The sequence below is a fragment of the Coffea arabica genome, chromosome 1e, assembly GCF_036785885.1.
Source record: "Coffea arabica cultivar ET-39 chromosome 1e, Coffea Arabica ET-39 HiFi, whole genome shotgun sequence".
NCBI lineage: Eukaryota > Viridiplantae > Streptophyta > Magnoliopsida > Gentianales > Rubiaceae > Coffea > Coffea arabica.
This window is the reverse complement of record NC_092311.1, coordinates 39,604,070-39,625,858: the sequence shown is the minus strand read 5'-3', so window position 1 is coordinate 39,625,858 and position 21,789 is coordinate 39,604,070. Positions and strand designations below refer to the sequence as shown.

The window sequence follows — 21,789 nt, the reverse complement described above, 5'->3', positions numbered from 1 at the left end:
TGGATGAGATGTTTTTTGAGTTATTTTTAATTGTGTATTACTGTAAGATTGTATTTGAAAAACTTGTTTTTTTTTTTGTAAAAAGATTTTATTTCAATTGATATTGATATATAATTTGTGCTCGAGTGTAATTAAAAATGTTTCTACTTTGCTTTGCAGTACAATTCGTTATTCTTTTTTTTTTTCTAATTACTTTAAATTGACTTTCGTGTTGTAATATTGTTGCTAATCTGATTTTATGAAATACAACTGCCTACATGTTTAACAATTAGTGCTGCAAGTTTCGAAAGTTCACCTCTTCAAGGAAACAAGCATCCGAATCCCACAAGAAGAAGGAGAATATCTCTCGAACTGTTTCCTATTGCCGCAAGAAAAACGCTTTTGAGAAGGTTATCATCCTGGAAAGTTGATTCTGGATAGGATTAGGAGAAGCGATCTTCTCTAGGGTCTGCAACATGATATATAGAAACAACCCATAAACGTTACTTCGTGCTTCTTATTACCATTAGTCCTCCTCCTGTTTTTCCCATTCGTTTATCAGATTCCCATCCTTCCTGACTATCAATTGTTGATCCCTACCACCGTCCAGCGAATTCAAAACATGGAAAAGAAGATGAAAAAGACAATTAAGCTGTTCGGAAAGGTTATCGACGTCGTTGTTATGGTCGAGGATGGCCTGGCTGATGACGATCATCTAGTGAATCAAGAACAAGGAACAGAAACTGCTTCAAGCAGCCGTGCATCAATGCCTCCTCGACGCGAGCGAGAACTTCCTCATGGAGCACGTTGGATACTCGAGAAAAGATTGGAAGCGTCCGATGTTGCTTCAACTCAAAGCAGATTTCTCTTTCCAATTCGCGAGGAAATCATGCAAGTATTGACTGAACCAGAAGTGATGCTGCTGAATCAGAATGAGGCTCTTAAGGTCACGGTGGTGGATTGCTCACAACGCTGTTTCGACATGAATTTGAAGAGCTGGCCGAGCGTGAACAAGTTGGCTCTCAACAGCGGGTGGAATAAGCTTGTTGATGACAATCATCTTAAGAAAGGTGATGTGGTAGAATTCTGGGGCTATAGGCAAGATGGTCTCTTGCGTTTTGCTATGAACATCTGCAAGCGAAGGAACATCTCCGTTGCCCAGCGCTGATTTATCAAGAACATTAGAACACTGAATTAACTTTAAGACTGAGGGCTTTATTTTTTGCACACGCTCCAGATTTATGCTTGACTGTAACTATTTTTTTTTCTTTACTCAATATTGTTGTATAATTCGTTTATCCTCTTTTGTGTGTTAAATTGGATTTCGTGTTACAATTAAAATAGTGCTTGTTTGTAATTTTCTTTTCTCTTGCGACTAAATCTGACTATATGAAGTTATAGGAATTGGCTCGGTTTTTTTTTTTTTTTTTGGTAAATTTCATAACTATATATCTTACTCATAAATGTAATTTCACAATAAATAATAAAAAATCATATTGTACAAGATAAGGCTCGACGAATACTTGAGTTTTGGTTTTCCTATTTGTACTCGCTTAAATTCCTTATAAGTAGGAAGAACCCTACTTGAACTCAATCAACACTAAATTAAAGTCGAATCTTTGATCGAGTTACTCACGAGCTTAGTCGAGTTGTTTGATTAATATACACTCTTATGATTAGGTTTCATAAAAATTTCCCGATCACATGCCAACGAGTCTCATATTTCTTTTATTTTTTTTTATTTAAATACAATGAAAGAGAAAAGGTTGCAAAATAGGAAGAAAGTCCATCTGTTTTGTGTTCCATTATCCAAAAACGTGCAAAAATGTAAGTTCCATTATGCAAATAAATTCTATCCGCCTTGAAGATTTGTCTGCTCTGTGACAACAAGAAATTTCAAGTCATAGAATTTTTCCCCTTGAATATCCAGAAAGGCTAAACGTTCTACAGTATCATCTTCAATCAAAGTTATGTGAATGTACCCTTTGTTTGGCCCCAATGGAACATTTGACACAAAGATGGGATCACGAATTCGTGTATCAACCATAGACATCAAAACCCAATCAAAGGAAAATCTTGCCCTTCTACTTCAGATAATTTGAAAGTCACTAATCCCTCCGAATTCTATGATTAGCTAGTATCTAAATATTCTGCACTAACATCTTTAAGATGGATTCTGCAGCAATATGATAAGAAGATAGGACCTTTGAATCATCAAGTTGTTGTCCATCACACATTAGGCTCTGATCATTCACAGGGAAGCCAACGATGCTCTCCACGATTGCTTTAACATCGCGAACAGTGTACAACGACTTGACTTCCCTCTTCAACAACTCTTCATTTTACATTTTCACAGAGATTGGCAATACATCTCTTGGCCAAAGCACCATATGAAGAGTTGATTCACCCTGGATATCGAGAGAGGCTAAGGTTTCATGATCATCCTCAAGGGGCTTACCGGAATAAATTAGACTGAACTTATCATAAGGGATCCTGATAGGTGTCGAGCCTGTGCAATAATAATTTAATACTCAAGAAAAATACAAATTTTATATATAGGCGAGTATCGAATCCACAGGGACTAGGGATAATTTATTTCTTTTAGAATTCAGAGATGGGGGATTTTACAAAAATATAAAAATAACTATTAACTAAATAAAAACAACTCACAAAAATAAACAGGAATTAATCAACAATAGATACGATTCTAGACAAAGATGCAACTTTTTATATACGGTCTATTCAATTGATCATTGATGTAAAGGTAATTCAATTACTCGTTAATAGAATGGTTATAGTTGCTATACACGCGATAAACAACCAATTTTTTCTTACTTTATTGATAGGCAAGGTACAACCGTTAACTATTTGCCTAACCAAGAAATAACCCTAGGTGCGACCGTAGGATTTAATTCCTCGATTGCATTAAGAATTAGAAAAGCCCAACTTTAATCAATAAACACGCTACGGGGATTTGTTTAAATTAGATTATACGTTTTCCTAACATGGGACCAATTACGCTAGTCGCCACTAGTATTAACCAATCAAACAATTACAGATTTAATCGGTTAATTTGGCGGTAGATTATTAAGTTAATTCGAATATCGGGCCCTTGACATTCAAAGAACAAAACAATCATAAGAAGTTAAATCAGAAAACATATGAATACCAATAAATAAAATAAATAAATAAAAATAATTAGATCTCACAGATGTTTGGAACCGAGTCTTCAAGTTGACTTTGGACTAGAAAACGAGAATTTAGTTCTTCATCGTTGGGAACATGCAGCCAACCGAAACAAAGATAAAACCTAATCTAAGTGACTAGTCTGCTAATATATATAGCTGACTGACCCTTTTCCTCCCTAAGAAGTACTAATCAAACGGGACTCGGCCGACTTCCCTTATTCTTTTGCTTCCTATTTGATATCTACTACTCATAACAAAGGCCTATTGTCTAATTAGAAAAAAGGAAATAAAAACAATAATAACTCATGTTTTCTAATTCAACTCTACAACTAACAAAGATAATTAAAGTCTTTCAAATTCCACCAAAGATGTCCATATTTGACTCGAATTAGGAAATCCCATGCGTAGTAAATTCCCGAATCATCTGGACTTGACAGTAATTCTTGAAAAATCACCTCTTTTATCACTTTTTGCTCCGCCTCCCTACAATTAACACAATTAATCAAATATAGATAGAATCTATTAATTAAAATAATATTTGGTTAAAATCAAGAGAAAAATAATTATAAATTTAGCAACAAATTACATCCTATCAGATCCCGTCTTTGGCCTCAATTAAACATTTGATATTAAACATTGTGGATGGTATCAGAAGCCTCTGCATCAATCTGGAGGACTCTCTGATCAGATGCTCTCTTGATAAACAGTCTCGTTGACAGCAAATTTTGAACAAAAAAATGGAGATTAGTATTCTGCTGAATCACAACTGAGCCCAGTTATGATCATCCTCCCATGACCAGCAGAAAAGAATTCCAGAAGACATTCACATATTCTTTTCTTTTCTTTCAACATTGCTTTCACTTTTCTAACTGTATCTGATTTCTTCACTTTCAAAGCAACCGGTTTCATAACAGGCAAGCATATATTTATCTGCAAAACAATAACAACAGCCAAAAAAAGAGTACTCAGAAAATCTACTTAATTCAAATTTGAAAGTGACACCCTGGATTGCTTGCTTTGCAACTAAGAATTTTGACGCTCCAATTCTTTTAGCACTTGTATTTAATCAAAAGAAAAAAAAATCTGAAGTACATGAATTCAAGTAAAATTCAGGAGGATAAAGGGAACAATGTGTAATAATAAAAATGATGTCATCCCTCGAACCTATTTGATCATCTATTTGGTCTGTAGATCCTGTACATGACTTTCAATCTTTCCTTTTTTCTTGTCAAATTGGTGATTTTCCGATGGACTTCCCAAATATTTTTTTACAAAGACTTCATCCTTTTTATATTGCTTCTGAATAACAATAACAAAAAATTGCTCACAATTGCTTGGTCTGCTAATTTAAATATTGAGTGCAAAGTGTAGCTAAACCCAAAGGGGGAGAAAAAAATGTCCAATGTATGAAAAGAAAAGGCAAACCAATAATCTCAAAAAAAAAAAAAAAAGTTTTACACTACTACAACTTGAGCCGGTAAAGAGGTATTGTCTTAGAATTTGCACATTGAATTGAATTATGTTAGACAAAAAAGCTAAAGTAATTATTCAGCTACATTGCACTGGAGGAAAAGAAACACAACATATTACATTAGAGACATCGTCATCTGTAATTTTATTTGTTTTCTTGTCCAACAACTAGGGACTTGTTCAGTCACATAGCATGGTAATACTTCATCTGTAATTTTATTTGTTTTCTTTTGTCAGGCTTTCCCCATATGCAACAAGTTTAAAGGAGGAATAAATTTGTTTTAGCTATAAGAAGCCCATTTCCAAAACAAATACCAACAGTTTCACAAGAAAATTAGAAGAAATGAAAAGCTATGATCAACACCCCAATTTTTTTAACCACCAGCCTTTGGGCTAATGGCCACCACTAAGCCATTTAAGGCTCCTTTGCCTCCCATCAATTACCACATTAAGTGGTTTCTTAAAAAAATCCAGATGGGTGCGTAGTGCATCTGTCTAGTCCGGTGGTGGTTCAGTCCCTACCGGCCCCTCTAGACCCAGTTGGGTGACTTGTGTCTCCCTCTTAGATTAGGATAGTGTAGGATACTATAGACAAGGTGACGATTAACTAAAAACAAAACACCCCAATATTTTTCTTTACAGTTAAAAGTAATCCAAAATGCAAAAAGACTGTAAGACTGTAGAGATTAGCATCATAAGTAAAATCTTGAAAAATGACCTTTCAGTCTTGCACAAAGAAGATGTTACTTTCTTAGGTAATTCAATTAACGGGCAAGATTATACAGTTGAATTATGGACTTTCTCTGAATGTTGTAACTAGCTAAATGCTGACGACTGTTTAGAGGTATTCCTCTACATTCCAGAATCTGGGAATCAACTGGGAATCCTAGCCTATCAAAAATCTTGTTCTTCATAGCTTTGATCAAACAATCTTGATGCACGTCAAGATTAAATTGTAGTACCCGACAGATATCTGAAAAAAATTTTGCGCTAACATCAGTAAGGTTGATTCTGCTGTAATATTGTGACAGACCTTTGAATCATTAAGTTTTTTGCCATCATAAATTAGACTCAGATCATAAAGAGGGAAGCCAATGATGCTCTCTACGATTGCTTTAACATCACGAACAGTGTACAACATCTTAACTTGCCAACTTCGTCATCAAGTATCAAACTACTATGTTTCCAAAGAAGTGAGTTTGGAATTTCTTTCTCCGGACTTGAATAAAACTTCTGACTAATTATGTTTGACCTTAATTATACTTTTGGACTTAGTAATGTGAATCTTCAAATGTGTTCTCTGGAACTCTTGCAGAAATGGTCCCAAAGTAAGTGGAATATATATATTGTTGGCATGGATATGCCCAAATTCCATGGTTTTCACTTTCTTATGGAGAATAACAATGAAAAGCTTAAATGATTAAAATCACGAGTAAAAGAATTTTTTTTCCTTTTTTTAAAAATAAAACACATCATAATTTTATTAAATGACAAACTCTACGCTAATGGCAAAAATTACATTGGATAAATACGAGTTCCGACCTTGGCATATTCTTAAGAATCTTTGTACAATTCTAATTTGTCAAGCTTGACATTATTCTCAAAATTCACCATAACGAACAAAAGGTTGAAGGATCTTCTTCATGTAAGGATTGTCCCATTTCAATGACTCCCAACCAAGTAGAGATATTTGGATCACTTTAAGTGCTGGGGGTGCAGAAGGTTGTCCATTGATGGAGGGTATGAAGGGAGGTAAGCTTTCCAGATTTCGGCAGCTTATTACCTCAATTCTCTCAATAGAGTTACAAATCAGGAGCCCCTTGCAAATATTCCTTAGTTTAGGATTTCCTAGCACAACCAATTTCTTGAGATTTGGGAAGCAACTGATAGTGGTCCTTGAGCATGAATCTTTGTTGCTTGAAGTAAAACTAAAGTAGCCTTCTTCATCGTTTGATACTATCTCCTCCAATTCATTACAACACCAGACCTTAAGTACTTCGAGACTTTGCACGGATTGTAGCAGCCTTGGTGTGACCAACTTCTTGAGCTTGCCACAACGATCAATGAACAAAGATCTAAGACAGGAAAAAGTGCTAGATGGAGGAATTGCGTTCGTTATGGTGAAGTTTGATTACTTGAGTTCAACAAATGATTAGGATAAAAAATATTATAAATAACCAACCTAAAAGAGTAATTTAAATATTTATAATATATTAATTAAATATTATATCAAGTATTTCATAAAACACCACAAGTTTTTCAATGTATAATATATATACCCGAACTTGCTTCAAAAAACTCAATTGATTAGTTCAACCGCGACCTGTCAATCTCAAATGGAATAATTTATCAAGATACTCATGAGCTGGAGTCAAGCTATTCAAATAAATTGCACCCTAGGTGAGAGTGAGAATGGGGCGAGAGGGGGCACAGTCAATGTGGCTAGCGTGTGAGTGTGTGATTGTGAGAATGGGGCGGGAGGTGAGAGTGTGTGTGACTCTGACTCAGTGTGGCTAGTGTGTGAGTGTGTGTGGCGACTCGGAGTTTTACTGTACTAAGGAGCGGTAGCACTGTAATCGCATCTTGAAGTGCCAAAGTGTCGGGGGGTTGAATGTCAAACTAAACATGGTTTTGCGTACTGTTGTGATCTAGGATAGGACCATTTTGGTATAGAACATCTGTATTTCTTCTTTTGGGTTGATTACAACTTATATTAGACTGGAATTCTTTTGGTTTGTAAAATTAAAAAAAAAAAAGATAAAATACACTGAACCCCTTGTGATTTGCCTATTACCCATGAAATCTCCTCATTATTTAAAAACACCTACATAATTTTGTTGTGCTTTGGATTTCTTTGGAAAATGGATGGAAATCATCTAATTTGACAGAAAATGAATGACACAATCTTGACAATCGAGTGTGGTAGCACTGCATTGCATGACAGATAATTGGATAATTCCACATTTCATTTTTTTTTATTTTTTTCTCCCATCTTTTTTTCCTTCTTTTCTAGGAGTAGCAATTGGGGCGGGGGAGTATATGCCCGCCCCATCTTTTAATTTTTTCCATTAATTCCTTGCATCTTTTAACTTCTTGACTTGTAATTCAATTCATTTACATCACCACATAAGAGGTTGTATAAATGTCCTCCAGTACGATCGCAATCTTTTCTTTTGGGGAAACTATTAACATGCAAAATTTGAACAAGAATAAATATGGCATGAGTACCCTACAGGAGTGTAGTGTAATTGTGAAACAAATGTAATGAATGAACAGGAGGAAAGGTTGGGTTGGGCAGTAAGAGGGAGGAGGGATTATAAATTGGGAGTTCTGAATTTAAAACCTCCAATTTATAAAAGGAGATATATATATATATATCCTTTATATATTTAAGAAGCACTTTGCGCTTCTACTATTGCTGGAATTTCGAGTGCATCCGACTGCTTCAGGCTGTTGTACGTTCGAGTGCATTGATCTGGCTTCGTGCGATGTACATTGTACTTGGGAAGGTTTTGCTTGTGGTCCACTTTTCCTTTATAGGGAGGACTCCTGCTCAATTGGTTGTGGACTGTGGACTCCACTTTGATTATTTGTATAGATATAAAACTATAGACATTATGGAAGAGTAATGAATCTATTGGCTCCATTGAGTTAGCAAATTGACATATGAAATTAAATTCTCATACTGGCCTCATGAAAAATTTCCTTGGCTAGGAAATTGAAGTTTTGGAATTAACGCTTTTATTTCATAAATGATATCATTCTGCAAGTAATTGAAATTACTCAATTATGGTATATGTGCATTGCGAATTTTCTCTTTTCTAAATTTCTAAAATTTTTTTAAATTGACATATGAAATTAAATTGACAATCTTTTGGGTTTCATGTTTCGCAATTCCACGAAAAATCAAGAATTATGTTTTGGGTTTCATGTTTTGATGATTTTTACGTAACTAGACTGTGTTATGTAGACCTAAGAATCATGAAAGAATCAAGAATTGTGAAAAAAATAACAAGAAAAAACATATTTTGAAAATTCGAATTTGGGAATCATTTTGAACGCTTGATAGGATATTAATTGTTAGTAATTTTTATTGTTAATTTTCCACATTGTCCTTGCCAAATATCGTTTAATTGTTAACATATACTTATATTTGGTATTTGGACCTATCTACAGGAAATGGGACTGAAAGGTGCTAAAAAGGGGGGGCTTTCTGAAGCAAACTACTTCACACGTGGGAGTCTTCTACAAAGTTTCATCAACGTGGCCCACAAGTTGGGACCAAAGCTGATTTCCTTTTCCTTTTGGACTGTTGAAGAGATGGCTGGTACGGGAAGTCCTACTAGCAATAGGAAACAAGAGAAAATTCGGAGGGCCCCGCTTTTGCACCTTTTTCTCTAAATTCGGCAGAACCGCTAGAGGGTTAGAGGTTGTTTTGAGTCGTAGGATAGCTCGGAGCAATAGTTTAGTTTTTCTTTCTTTTTCCTTGTCATGCACACGCCTACTGTTCGACAAAATTTCCCAACGGGAGAATCATCTTTTACTTCTTGATTAATTAGTTAAAGACGGTTTGACGTTCATGAATTCAATCGCTTTGCGTGGAGATTTATTTATGCGGCGTGGCTAAGCTTTTCGTCTAGCCAAGGATCAACGTGACGACGCAGTCTTGAATACCTGTGAGATCGAATTAATTATCATGCGTTCCTTAATTTATTAATATTTGCACGTCGTCTGTTTGAATTTCTATGGGATTATTTAGTTAATTGAATGTCAAGGGCCCGATGTTCAGTGCGATTTATTAATCTCCTGCCAAATTAGTCAATTAAATCCGTAATTGTTTAAATTGATTAATACTAGTGGCAACTAGCGTTTTATACACTAGGGGAACGTGCAATCTGATTTAAATAACCCTCGTAGCGTGTTATTGATTGGGGTTAGGTTTTTCTAGTCCTTTATGCAATTGAAAAATTAATTCCTACGGTAGTACCTAGGAGTATTTTCTGGTTAGAAGTAATCAATGGTCGTACCTTGGTTACCAATAAATTAAGGAAAAATTGGTCGTCAGAGCTCGTCGGTGACTAAAACTAACCTATTAATAAATTAAGTGAACTTACCTTGCATCAATGATCGGATGAGTGGACTGTGTCTGAGTAGTTGTATCATTGACTAGAATTTATTTATTCTATTCTTGATTTAATTTTTGTCTATATTCGTGCTAGTTAATTATTTATTTTTAGTTGAATTGCTTAATTATTTTTTGTTTCATTCCGATAAAATCCCCCTTTACCAATTGGAATCTCAAAGAGACAAATATCCCTAATCCCAGAGGAGACGGCCTTGTTTGCCACTGTCTGCTATTTAGTAAATGTTGTCAACTAATTAATTCTGGTATATCGGATTAAGTAAACTCTTCGGGAACATGGTGAATCAAGTAACTCATTGCATACCTAGAGTCCCTGCTCCAATACCTAGGATTAATTATTGACTGCTTTTGGTGGTAGTTAGGTTCTATTTTTATTATTGCACAAGTTCGACACTTGTCAATTTTTGGCACCGTTACCGGGGACTGGTGTCAGTTTTTTGTTTCTTTGTTAGTTCACCTTTGTTCTAATTTTCTGATGCTTTTCGAGTGTATGCCTCGTTCTTCTCGTACAGGTGAATTAATTTTCGACCCCGAGGTAGAGAAGACTGCGCGTAGAATAAGAAAAGAGACCAGACAACTCAGAGAAGAGCACTCAAGTGCTGCATCTCTGAGACCTGAGTGATAGGTTACAATTTTATTATTTATTTCATTATTAATTTTCCCTATTACCTGACCCGATGTGGATTAATTGATAGATTCTACTCATTTTTAGTATTTTGCATTTATTTCAGGGAGTAGAACGAAAATATGGTAACAAATGTCAATTTGACAGAAAAGAAATCCAAATAATAGAGCTTATTCCAGGGGCATTTTTGGAAAAGAAACACTTATTCCCATTTTGGTAATTGCTGCAAAAGAAAAAGGACGGCTGAAGGGCTTCTTCTTCATGGTGGGAGCCGCCGCACAGAGGATGCTTAGTTAGTAATTAGATAGACTAGGAATTGAGAGCAGAGGACTAGCACTATCTTGTTTCTCTTTAGCTTTTCGTCCTTTAGCTTAGCTTCTGACTTGTCTTCCTTTATAGCTCTTATTAGTTCCTTTCCCTTTTCCGTATGTCAAGACAAGTAGGAATCAAATAGTCAATCGATCATCCTCTGTAACTTTATTTTTCTTTATTCCTTCGATCGAATTGAAGTTTCCCAAATTTCTAGACTATGGCCGCGACTGATGCTTCGATTTTGTATGAGTGTTTCGCATCAAACATGAACTAATTTCTTCACTCTAAGCAAGGAACAATGGAGGTTTTGGTTCGCCTAAAAATTGTGAGATCGATTTAATTTTATCTTTTTCTTTTATTTACTGGTATTCGCATATTCCCTGATTGCAGTACTTATGATTATTTAATTAATTGATTATCTTAGATCCGGATAATTAGTTAATTTGATAATCTATTGTCAATTAGGGCATTAAATCCGTAATTATTTAATTGCCTTGAAATAGTGACAACTGGCACGATTAGATTCGTGTCAGAGGGATACGCGTGCTAATCTGAAATAACCCTAGTAGTGCGTTATTTGGTTAGAATAGGCCTCCTCTAATACGTAAGGCAATTGAAAAATTAAATCTTACGGGCGTACCTAAAATTATTTCTCAATTAGAACAGTGATTAACAGACGTAATTTAATCACCGACACAGTAAGGAGGGGTTAACTGTCATCACTTGTTTGGCAGTTATAACCTATTTATTAATAAATAATTGAAATTGCCTTTGTTTTAATGATCAATTAGATGAACCATTACTGAAGTTATTTCTTGGCTAGATCATTAGTTATCATTTATTTGACTTTAGTAAATTGTTATTTAATTTTTAGTAGTTTCTTGAATTTTATTTGCATTTATTTGATTGTCACCTTCTACACAAAAATATCCCCTGGTTACTGTGAATTTGAAAAGAAACAGTTACACCCAATCCCTGTGGATTCGACCCTACTTACCACTATTTACAAAAATTAACTTTAGTTGAGTAGATTTTTATTATTGCACAGGCCCGACACCCTGTCAATTTTTGGTACCATTGTCGGGGACTGATGCCAGATTAATTTGTTTCTTTTTGAGTTCATCTTATTTTCATTTTTTTTATTTATTTTTCTCTTATTTTTTAATATAGTTTATGACTACTAACATTCCGTATTTTGATGATAGACTAGACTTTATTCCTGAATGGGGTTATGAGACTCGTGTGTTTCCTAATGATCAATAGGTTGTTACAAATTGTGAAATTTATTTTGCCTTAGGTTTTTCAACCGACACATGCCCCGCATTTCAAGATAATCTAAGTGTTCCAATCGATACTTTTGGAGATTTTTCACCTTGATTTCAAACGTGGTATGACCCTTACCCAAACAGGTATGATCAAGGATGGTAGGATAATTTCAATTTTACTTATGCGACTGGACCAATGGATATTCAACAGCAAGAGTCTCAACAACCATCATCCATGTCAAGTACGTCTCATGAAGAAATGATTGAATTACTAACTGCTAATACATATCGATTTCATCAGGAGACACAAACGAGTATTCGTAACATGGCAGATCAAGTGCAACTTTTGACATCCGGGATGGCAGATCAAGTGCATCTATTGACATCCAGGATAACGCAATTGGCTTCTCACATTTGTGAAGAATTGCCTTCACAGACCAACATCAACCTTGAGGAAGATGAGAGTGCAATTATCCGGCCAAATGACATGGAACTGCAAGAGTTTCAAGGAAACGAATCTAAAGATGCAGTTGAAAATGAAGTTAATGTGCAAAAAATGAGCCCCCAATATCAACTCGTCCAAGTGAATGAATCCAGTGAACAACCTCCAAATGCGGTGATATCTCCTCCATTCCTTAATCAATATTTTCCTGACTCTTATTCTTCAATTCCTGTTATTGCAATTGACTTTATTATACCCGAAAATCTTGAATTTCATGATAAGAATAAATTAAGAGTGGCGATGGAAAGATATCTTGGACCAATAAATGCATGTGTGGGAGGAGTGAATGGAGAATTCAAATTATCGTTGACTTGTTTGGCGCCATTACTAGTCCATGAAAGACGGTAGCTTGTGTGCTCAAGGATTATTCTATTTACAAGGGTTATGAAGACTATATAGAGGATGAATCATTAAAACGAGCCACAAGATTTTATCCTCCATGAACAAACATGACAATATCTAGCCAAAGACGTTAAAGAAAGGCACTCATTAGGAGGCAACCCAATTTCTTTTAGTCATTTGTTCATTTTTTTTTGTTAGTTTAAATATGTTTTCCTTGAGTTTGACTGATTTCGGGTTTCAATTTTCATTTTTGATGATTCGTAGGTGTCTCTCTGACTTGACGCGCCCGCGTCAAGTCATTTGGAGAGCTCATGGTCAGAAGGGTTCCTGCCCTCTTGACGTGCCCACGTCACATTCTCGGGAAAGCGCGCCGCCGCCTCTGCCTACTCACCACTCAGGCGCCGAAGTTCTCCCACAGCCGATGCCGCCAGCTTCTCCTCTCTCTTTTAGTACTACACTGTTTTGACGATTTTAGGGAAGTCTCGTTGCCCTTCTTCTTGCTATTGCTGTTTATTTGTCACATTGAGGGCAATGTATCATTTAAGTGTGGGGGGGATCAGTTCGAGTGCCAGTTTTCCTAGATTTTAGATATTTTTCCTTTATTTTTAGTTTGTTATTTGTTTATTTTCGTTCCGTTTCTTTCTTTCTTTCTAGTGATGAGCTCTCATATGAATGCCAAAGTTTGATATTGGATTGTTGACTCTAAATCTACTTTTGCCAAGTTTTAATAATAAAAGTGTATCGAGTTAATGTGGTTGAATCCAAAACATCTCTTTGGTGAATATCGATGACTGCTTGACTCTTTTGATTTCTTTGTTAACTTTTCTAGGCATAGAGAATGACTGTTGACATTTTAATGTGAATTGGTTCAATATTGACTTTAGTTCTCCATGTTTGAAAAAAATGAGGCTAGCTGCTTTTTCTTTGTGATATTGTGAGATATTGTGTTATCTGGCTGTGAAATAAAGTTGGTTGTACTCTACTATTTGTTATTACTGAGTAACCGGGGATCTTCACCTAAAGTGTCGATTCTCGCGTCAAAAAGTAATAATGTCTATGAGTACGTGGTCGTATAGCGATAGGAGCTGAGTAACCGGGCTCCTTCATCTGGTAAATATTGGAGTTTGCGTCAAAAGACTTCGATGGTTAGACACTAAGTCTTTTGTACTATTGAAAAAAAAAGAAAAAAAAATAAATAAATAAGGAAAAAAAAGAAGTGACAGTTGTGTTAGTGTGTGATAAAAGTCAGCTTGCCGATTTGTGGATTTATTGTTGAGATTTTGGTTAATAATTGGACCATTTGCTGATAAATATTGTGTGTCATTCCTTTTTCTTAGATTAGTTAACCTAGAATTGAAGGAGTTTGTGGTTTAGAAGCTAATGGGGGTGATGTTTCTCGGATTTTGATCACTAATGCTTGATATATGATTTTTCTTGGTATCTTGGCAATTTGGTAGATAGAACAATAGCCATTGTCAAATATTAGTATTTGTTTATTGTTCTTATGCTTGAGGACAAGCATGATTTAGGTGTGGGGGAAATTGATAGGTTACCATTTTATTATTTATTTCATTATTAATTTTCCCTATTACCTGACCCGATGTGGATTAATTGCTGGATTCTACTCATTTTTAGTATTTTGCATTTATTTCAGGGAATAGAATGAAAATATGGTAACAAATGTCAATTTGACAGAAAAGAAATCCAAATAATAGAGCTTATTCAAGGGGCATTTTTGGAAAAGAAACACTTATTCTCATTTTGGTAATTGCTGCAAAAGAAAAAGGACGGCTGAAGGGCTTCTTCTTCTTGGTGGGAGTCGCCGCACAGAGGATGCTTAGTTAGTAATTAGATAGAATAGGAATTGAGAGCAGAGGACTAGCACTATCTTGTTTCTCTTTAGCTTTTCGTCCTTTAGCTTAGCTTCTGACTTGTCTTCCTTTATAGCTCTTATTAGTTCCTTTCCCTTTTCCGTATGTCAAGACAAGTAGGAATCAAATAGTCAATCGATCATCCTCTGTAACTTTATTTTTCTTTATTCCTTCGATCGAATTGAAGTTTCCCAAATTTCTAGACTATGGCCGCGACTGATGCTTCGATTTTGTATGAGTGTTTCGCATCAAACATGAACTAATTTCTTCACTCTAAGCAAGGAACAATGGAGGTTTTGGTTCGCCTAAAAATTATGAGATCGATTTAATTTTATCTTTTTCTTTTATTTACTGGTATTCGCATATTCCCTGATTGCAGTACTTATGATTATTTAATTAATTGATTATCTTAGATCCGGATAATTAGTTAATTTGATAATCTATTGTCAATTAGGGCATTAAATCCGTAATTATTTAATTGCCTTGAAATAGTGACAACTGGCACGATTAGATTCGTGTCAGAGGGATACGCGGGCTAATCTGAAATAACCCTAGTAGTGCGTTATTTGGTTAGAATAGGCCTCCTCTAATACGTAAGGCAATTGAAAAATTAAATCTTACGGGCGTACCTAAAATTATTTCTCAATTAGAACAGTGATTAACAGACGTAATTTAATCACCGACACAGTAAGGAGGGGTTAACTGTCATCACTTGTTTGGCAGTTATAACCTATTTATTAATAAATAATTGAAATTGCCTTTGTTTTAATGATCAATTAGATGAACCATTGTTGAAGTTATTTCTTGGTTAGATCATTAGTTATCATTTATTTGACTTTAGTAAATTGTTATTTAATTTTTAGTAGTTTCTTGAATTTTATTTGCATTTATTTGATTGTCATCTTCTACACAAAAATACCCCCTGGTTACTGTGAATTGGAAAAGAAACAGTTACACCCAATCCTTGTGGATTCGATCCTGCTTACCACTATTTACAAAAACTAACTTTAGTTGAGCAGATTTTTATTATTGCATAGGCCCGACACCCTGTCACTGAGTTAGAAGTTGGACCAGCTGATTCATTTGGTGACACTTCGAGTGACTCGGATCAAGAAAAAGGGCAAAAAATCTGGTAGCAGATCACTTGAGTCAAGTACAAGTCGCCGAAGACGACCTCCCGTTGAGAGAAACTTTCTCCGATGAGCATTTATTTTCTGTTAATTTATCTTATCTTGATATGCGGATATTGTTAATTTTCTAGTCACCGACAAGTTCCCAGCAGGATGGCCTAAGGCGAAGAGGGACAAGTTGAAGAGTGATGCAAAATCTACATTTAGGGTGATCCTTACCTCTGGAAGTAGGATGTCGACCAAGTCATCTGTAGATGTGTAAGTGAAATTGAATTTCAATCTATTTTAACTTATTGTCACTCTTTTGCGTGTGGAGGTCACTTTGGACCAAAGAGAACGGCTTGTAAGATGCTAGAGAGCGGGTTCTATTGGCCGATCCTCTTTAAAGATGCCTACTCATTTTGTAAGTCCTGTGACAAGTGTCAACAAGTAGGTAATATTTCTCATAGGGATCAAATGATCTAAACTCCAATGATTTTTGTTGAAATTTTTGACGTTTGGAGTATTGACTTTATGGGTCCTTTTCCTTCGTCTTATAGTTTTTTGTATATATTGCTTGCTGTGGATTATGTCTCAAAATAGGTAGAAGTAAAGACCACCCGTACTAATGATTCCAAAGTGGTTGCAGAATTCGTAAGGTCTAATATTTTTGTCCGCTTTGAGATGTCGCGAGCGATTGTAAGTGATCGAGGTAGCCATTTCTGCAACAAGACGATTGCTACACTTTTTAGGAGGTACGGCGTCTTACATAAGGTATCCACATCCTACCATCCTCAAACAAACGGTCAGGCAGAAATGTCGAACCGAGAGATCAAGTCGATCTTAGAGAAGATGGTTCGACCCGATAGGAAGGATTGGAGTATGAGACTGGAGGATGCACTATGGGCATATAGGACGGCGTACAAGACATCCATTGAAATGTCCCCTTACCGGTTGGTATTTGAAAATTTATGTCACCTCCCGGTCGAGTTCGAGCATAGAGCGTTTTGGGCGGTCAAACAATGTAATATGGATATCGAGGAGGGCGGAATTCAAAGAAAATTATAATTACAAGAATTGGAGGAGATTCGAAATGAAGCAAACGAGAACACGGTGATTTATAAGGAGAAGAATAAAATATTTCATAACCAATAGATCTCTAGGAAGACATTTGTTTGTTGACAAAAAGTTCTACTGTACCACTCGAAATTGAAACTATTTCCAGATAAATTACGTTCTTGTTGGATTGGTCCTTTTGTTGTGACTAATGTCTTTTATTATGGTGCAGTAGAGATCCAGAGTTTGAAAACGGAGAAGAAATTTGTAGTGAATGGTCACCGTCTCAAACCGTATCATGAAGGGTTCCGGTTGAACGGGTGGAGATGGTGCACCTGGAAGACCCGATTCGCTTAGTTTAAACAAATCTTGGGCTGTGTCTAGCCTAAGACATTAAAGAAAGGTGCTCTTTTTGGGAGATAATCCGAGCATGGATTTTATTGTTTTTCGTTGTTTATTTCTTTCGTTTTATCGTTTCTTAGTCGGGTAGTAGTCGGTTTTAATATTTTCTTTCACTGTGATCAGAAAGTGCAATCTTGGCGTTCTTATGCCGTGTTAGTGTCTCTCGAGGTCAGTGGACGTTTTATAATCTTGGCGTACCCACGTTGTATTTAACAACCCAAAAACAAAGGAAATATTTTTAAATTAAAAAAAATTTCTTTTTTTTTATTTTATTATTTTAAAATTTGTTTTTACAAATAAAATTATGTCAGCAATTGAATTTTTGAAATTTAAATTCGACAAAAAAAATATTTTAAAAGAAATGAAAATAAAATTAATTTCCTTTTAAACCTTTAGCCTTGTTTTTCTTTTCAAAAATTCAAATTTTGAAATTTCAATTTCAAAAAAAAAATCCAAAAACTATTTTTTTTCTCTTTTCTTTTCTTTCTTTCTTTTTCTTTTCTTTCTTTCCATTCTTTCCTCTTCCCCACCCGGCTTCCCTTTTCTCCTTTTCCTTACTTCTTCGTTCAAAATCTGACAGGTGTCGAGCCTGTACAATAAAAAATACATACTCGAGAAAAATGTAAATTTTATGTATAGCGGTGAGTAGGGTCGAATCCACAGAGACTGGAGATAATTCGTTTCCTTTCGAGTCAAGACAAGTGGGGGGTTTTCAATGGGAGGCAAATAAAAATGAAATAAAACAAACAAAATTCAAAACTAACTCCCAAAGCACAATTTACTAAAAATAGCAATTAATAAAAGTTCTACCCAAAAGATCAACTGCTCAGGCACGGTCCAATTAAATGCTCATCGATGCAAGGATATTTCATCCATTTATCACTAGGTTGGTTATAACTATCAACAAGCTCTGACAGCCAGTTTTTCCTTACCTTTTCGATAGCTAAAGTACGACCGTTGACTGCTTCTCTAACCAGAAAATAACCCTAGGTACGATCGTAGGAATTTAATTATCCAATTGCATTAAAGCTGAAAAAATTCAACCCTAATCAATAAACACGCTAAGAGGGTTTATTTAAATTAGATCTTGCGTTTTTCCAACATAAAGCCAATTATGGTGGTTGTCACTAGTTGTCAACTAAACGAACAATTACGGATTCAATTTAATTAACATGACGGTAGGCTATTAAATTAAATTAAATACCCAGCCGTTGATATTCAATTAATGAAATACCCATGAACAATTAATTCAGGAAACGCACGAATAGCAATAAATTGGAAGAAATAATAAAAATTCGATTAGATCTCACAGATGTTATGGACCGCGCCCTTGCATCAACCTTTGGGCAGAGGGAAAGTCTAGCAGCATCTCATCGTATCAATCACGTGTGGGTTGATTGATTTCATCCACGCAATTGCCAAAGAATTAATTGCTAAGGAATTGGGAAAGATGAATTAATAAAGGAACGAAAGAGAAAATCCCCGAATTTCTTTTCTTGTTCTTGCGTCTGTCCTGGAGCAAAGTCCAGAAAAAGGAATAAAAGCTAATGGAATAATTGTACAGAGTGGAAGCCGCAAGTCAAAAATGGCTACAGGGAAGAATCAAAAGATCCTCTCCTAAGCCCACGTGATTCTGGCTCTTCCTATTTGCTACTGAAGAGCAAAAGGAAAAGCGTCTGACGGATTTTTAAAGAGAAATTAAAGCTAATGTCTTCCTTGCACGTGAATCTGGCCCTTCTTATATCTTCAGTAGCCGCCGCCAGGAGAAATCCACAAAAGGTCAAGGCTTTATCTCAGGGGTCTGATCCCATGCGGCTGGTCCACGTAGACCTAGTTCCCTAGTTGGCTCTGATGCTACCAAGCCCGCGGGTCCGGCTTTTAGGTGAGTCTCCTCAGTTTCTGGCGTGGGCACGTCCTAAAATAAAGAGTATTTTGGAAATTTGCCTCAAAAGATTATTTTTAGCGCCAACCATCTACAATTTGCACAAATATCAAATATGAGCAAAATTTCAATTCCTAGCACCATGAGTAGCCATAATTAGGACAAAATAATGGTGCAAAGTGTGCAAAATAATTGCTCTATCAAAATCCCGAGCGACCGCCGCTCCCCCTTGCCGCCCCTCGCCGTCCGACGCCACGCCGCCCCCTCTCACTCTCTATTTCTCCCGTCGCTCTAGCTTGCCCACCCTCGCGGCCAGGCCGTGCTGTTCGTCTCTCTCTGCCGCTACCCACCTCGCGCCACATTTTCTCTCTCTCCCCCTCGCTCTCCCTCGCGCACCCCGCGACACCGCCAGCTCCCCCTCTCTCCTCCTCCTTGCGCGACAGCGCACGCCGCTCCGCCACCCTTCGCTGCTGACCGCCGCACCTCCGTGCCCACAGCCGCGCGACTGTCATCAGCTCGCCCTCGCCTCAACGCGCACCACTAGCCACGCGAGTCACCGGCTCATCCAAGCGCCGCCCGCCGCACTGCCTTGACTTTCTCCACGAAGCGTGCAGCTCTCCCAACAACGCCGCTCCGCCATCCACAACCGCCGCCACTATACGCTTCCTCCCCTTATGCTTTCTCTCTTCTCGCTCTACTCTTTCGTTCATGTGGAGATACCTCTTGGTTGAACCCTAAATAGTTCCCTATTTCTTCTCTTTTTACTTTTTGTTGGAATTGGGTCCAATTGCTGCATGTATTAATCTGATTAGCCTCTAGAACTGCCCTCGTTTGTTAAATTCAACTAGTTGGCCGTCCTTCACCGTGAGTTTAATTATTGCTCTGTTTGGGAGTGTTCTGTTGGCATTGGTCGAATTGTTGGGCATTGTTTGGGTTTCATCTGCTTGATACCCCTATTGCACCTTTAGTTGAGTAATTTCCTGGGTTGGTTTGTTGAATTAGTATTGCCGTTGGTTGACTCTAGGTACCTTGTTTGGGGAGCATTCGGTTTTGTGATTTCTATTACTAACCTCATTGGAGCACTTGCTGCGATTTTGGGTTTTATTTTCTGCATTTATCTAACATTTGGACCACCATTGCTTATTATTTGTAATTGCTGCTTTGTTGAGGCTTTCATCTAGACCTTGGGTGCCTCAAGTTTCCATTTTCTTGACTGAGGTGGGCATCTATGTTGCTTCATTATCTGTGAGGTGCACCAGTGGTACTGGTGTGCATATTATGCCTACATTTGTTGGTTCTATTTGGTTGGCTGCTGGTTTGAAAGCTAATTACCTTTTGATTAAGTTGTTCACCAATTTCTGAACTACTGTTGATTCTCAACATCTAATTTCTTGAGTCACTTGCTAATTTTAGTAGGTTGAGTTGTGTATTTGACTGTCCAATTGGTGACAGTTGTTGAGCTTTTGGGGCGAGCAAAATTTTGTTATTCTCTGTGATTGTTGGAGGCCATCGCTATGATTTTCTTGTTGGTTCAATTTACTTGCTGTGCCGGGGTTCCTTGCATTGTTGACATTAGCTACATTTATTGGGCATTTGCTTGTTGCTTGGGGGCTGTTGTTCACTCATATGGAGTGCTGTTTTTGCTTCTGTTGGTCACTTTAGTTTCCTGTAGGTTGGAGTGATAACTGCCACCCATGGTGAGGCCACGATCCTCCTCTAGGTCTAGGACACCTAGAACTTCTCAGCCCCCTCCACCACAGCACTCCATTCCCGCTCTGACCCCTTACACGATCCTTCCTCATATGGGAGGAGGGCTCGCCTTGGGAGGCAACGAAGTATCCATATTTCTGACTCTGCACATTTTGGGGGTAATTTAAACTTCACCAGGGCCGCCGACAAGCAGCGATATGCTACTTGTTGCGAACGGAGGATTACTCCCTGCCGTTATCGGTACGCCGCCACCCTGGGTCTTCCAAATATCCAGGTGGATTTTGATCGATTGATTGCAGCCATTGGGTGGCGTCCCTACACTTATATTGTTGACCGTCCAGCTTTTGTCGAGTTGGTTAGGGAGTTCTATGCCACATTCGAGTTCGACCTCCCCACAGGTTACACAGTTTCTACTCCCAATGTCATCCGTTTTAGAACTAATGGGTCAAGATTTTCATCATTCCATTACTGATTTCAATCTTGCCCTTGGTTTTATTAATCAGGCCTATGCCGACTCTCGTGAGTATGCCGAGAGTGCATGTGACTACGTACAACCCTTTTTCTCCCGCTATCGACATATTTAGGAGGATATGTCCGTCGACCGTGCTAATTATGACCATCGTTTGTCTAAGAGTTATTATCTAAAGGATCTCGCGTTTCGCTATATCCACCGTTTCTTGGCCTATAATTTCTCGGGTAGGCGAGATAGCTCGGGTGTGTTGTCTAAGCCGAAATTTTTCTTTATTTTGTGCATGTATAATAACATTAAAGTTAACTTGGAGTGTTGGCTCGCTTCTCAGTTCAAATCTGTTTTGCCTAAAAAGAAGCGTCCCCTGATTCTTGGGTCTTATATTACTCATTTGGCTGTTAATTTGCATGTGTTTGATCTTTCTAATCATGATTTGCATGTAGCATATCAAATGGAACCCTTAG

At 37.0% G+C, this 21,789-nt stretch overlaps 1 protein-coding gene across 1 annotated transcript; it reads right to left on the bottom strand.

Moving 5' to 3' along the window:
• Window positions 1-2,120: 2,120 nt before the first annotated feature.
• Window positions 2,121-5,778, bottom strand: LOC140016942 (polyubiquitin 9-like). Its single transcript, XM_072071231.1, has 5 exons — window positions 5,671-5,778; window positions 4,038-4,097; window positions 3,623-3,650; window positions 2,438-2,488; window positions 2,121-2,314 (listed from the first exon to the last, which is right to left on the bottom strand). The coding sequence occupies exons 1-5, from the start codon at window positions 5,776-5,778 to the stop codon at window positions 2,121-2,123; spliced, it is 441 nt and encodes a 146-aa protein (XP_071927332.1).
• Window positions 5,779-21,789: the final 16,011 nt, after the last annotated feature.

Bases quoted from the DNA above. Each gene is read 5' to 3' on its own strand.
- LOC140016942 (XM_072071231.1), bottom strand. From the start codon at position 5,778: ATGTTGTACACTGTTCGTGATGTTAAAGCAATCGTAGAGAGCATCATT. The intron at 4,098-5,670 runs GTCTGTCACAAT...ATTGTTTTGCAG, and splicing joins AAAAACTTAATGATTCAAAG to ATAAATATATGCTTGCCTGT. The intron at 2,489-3,622 runs GTGATTTTTCAA...ATTATTGCACAG, and splicing joins AGCAAAAAGTGATAAAAGAG to GCTCGACACCTATCAGGATC.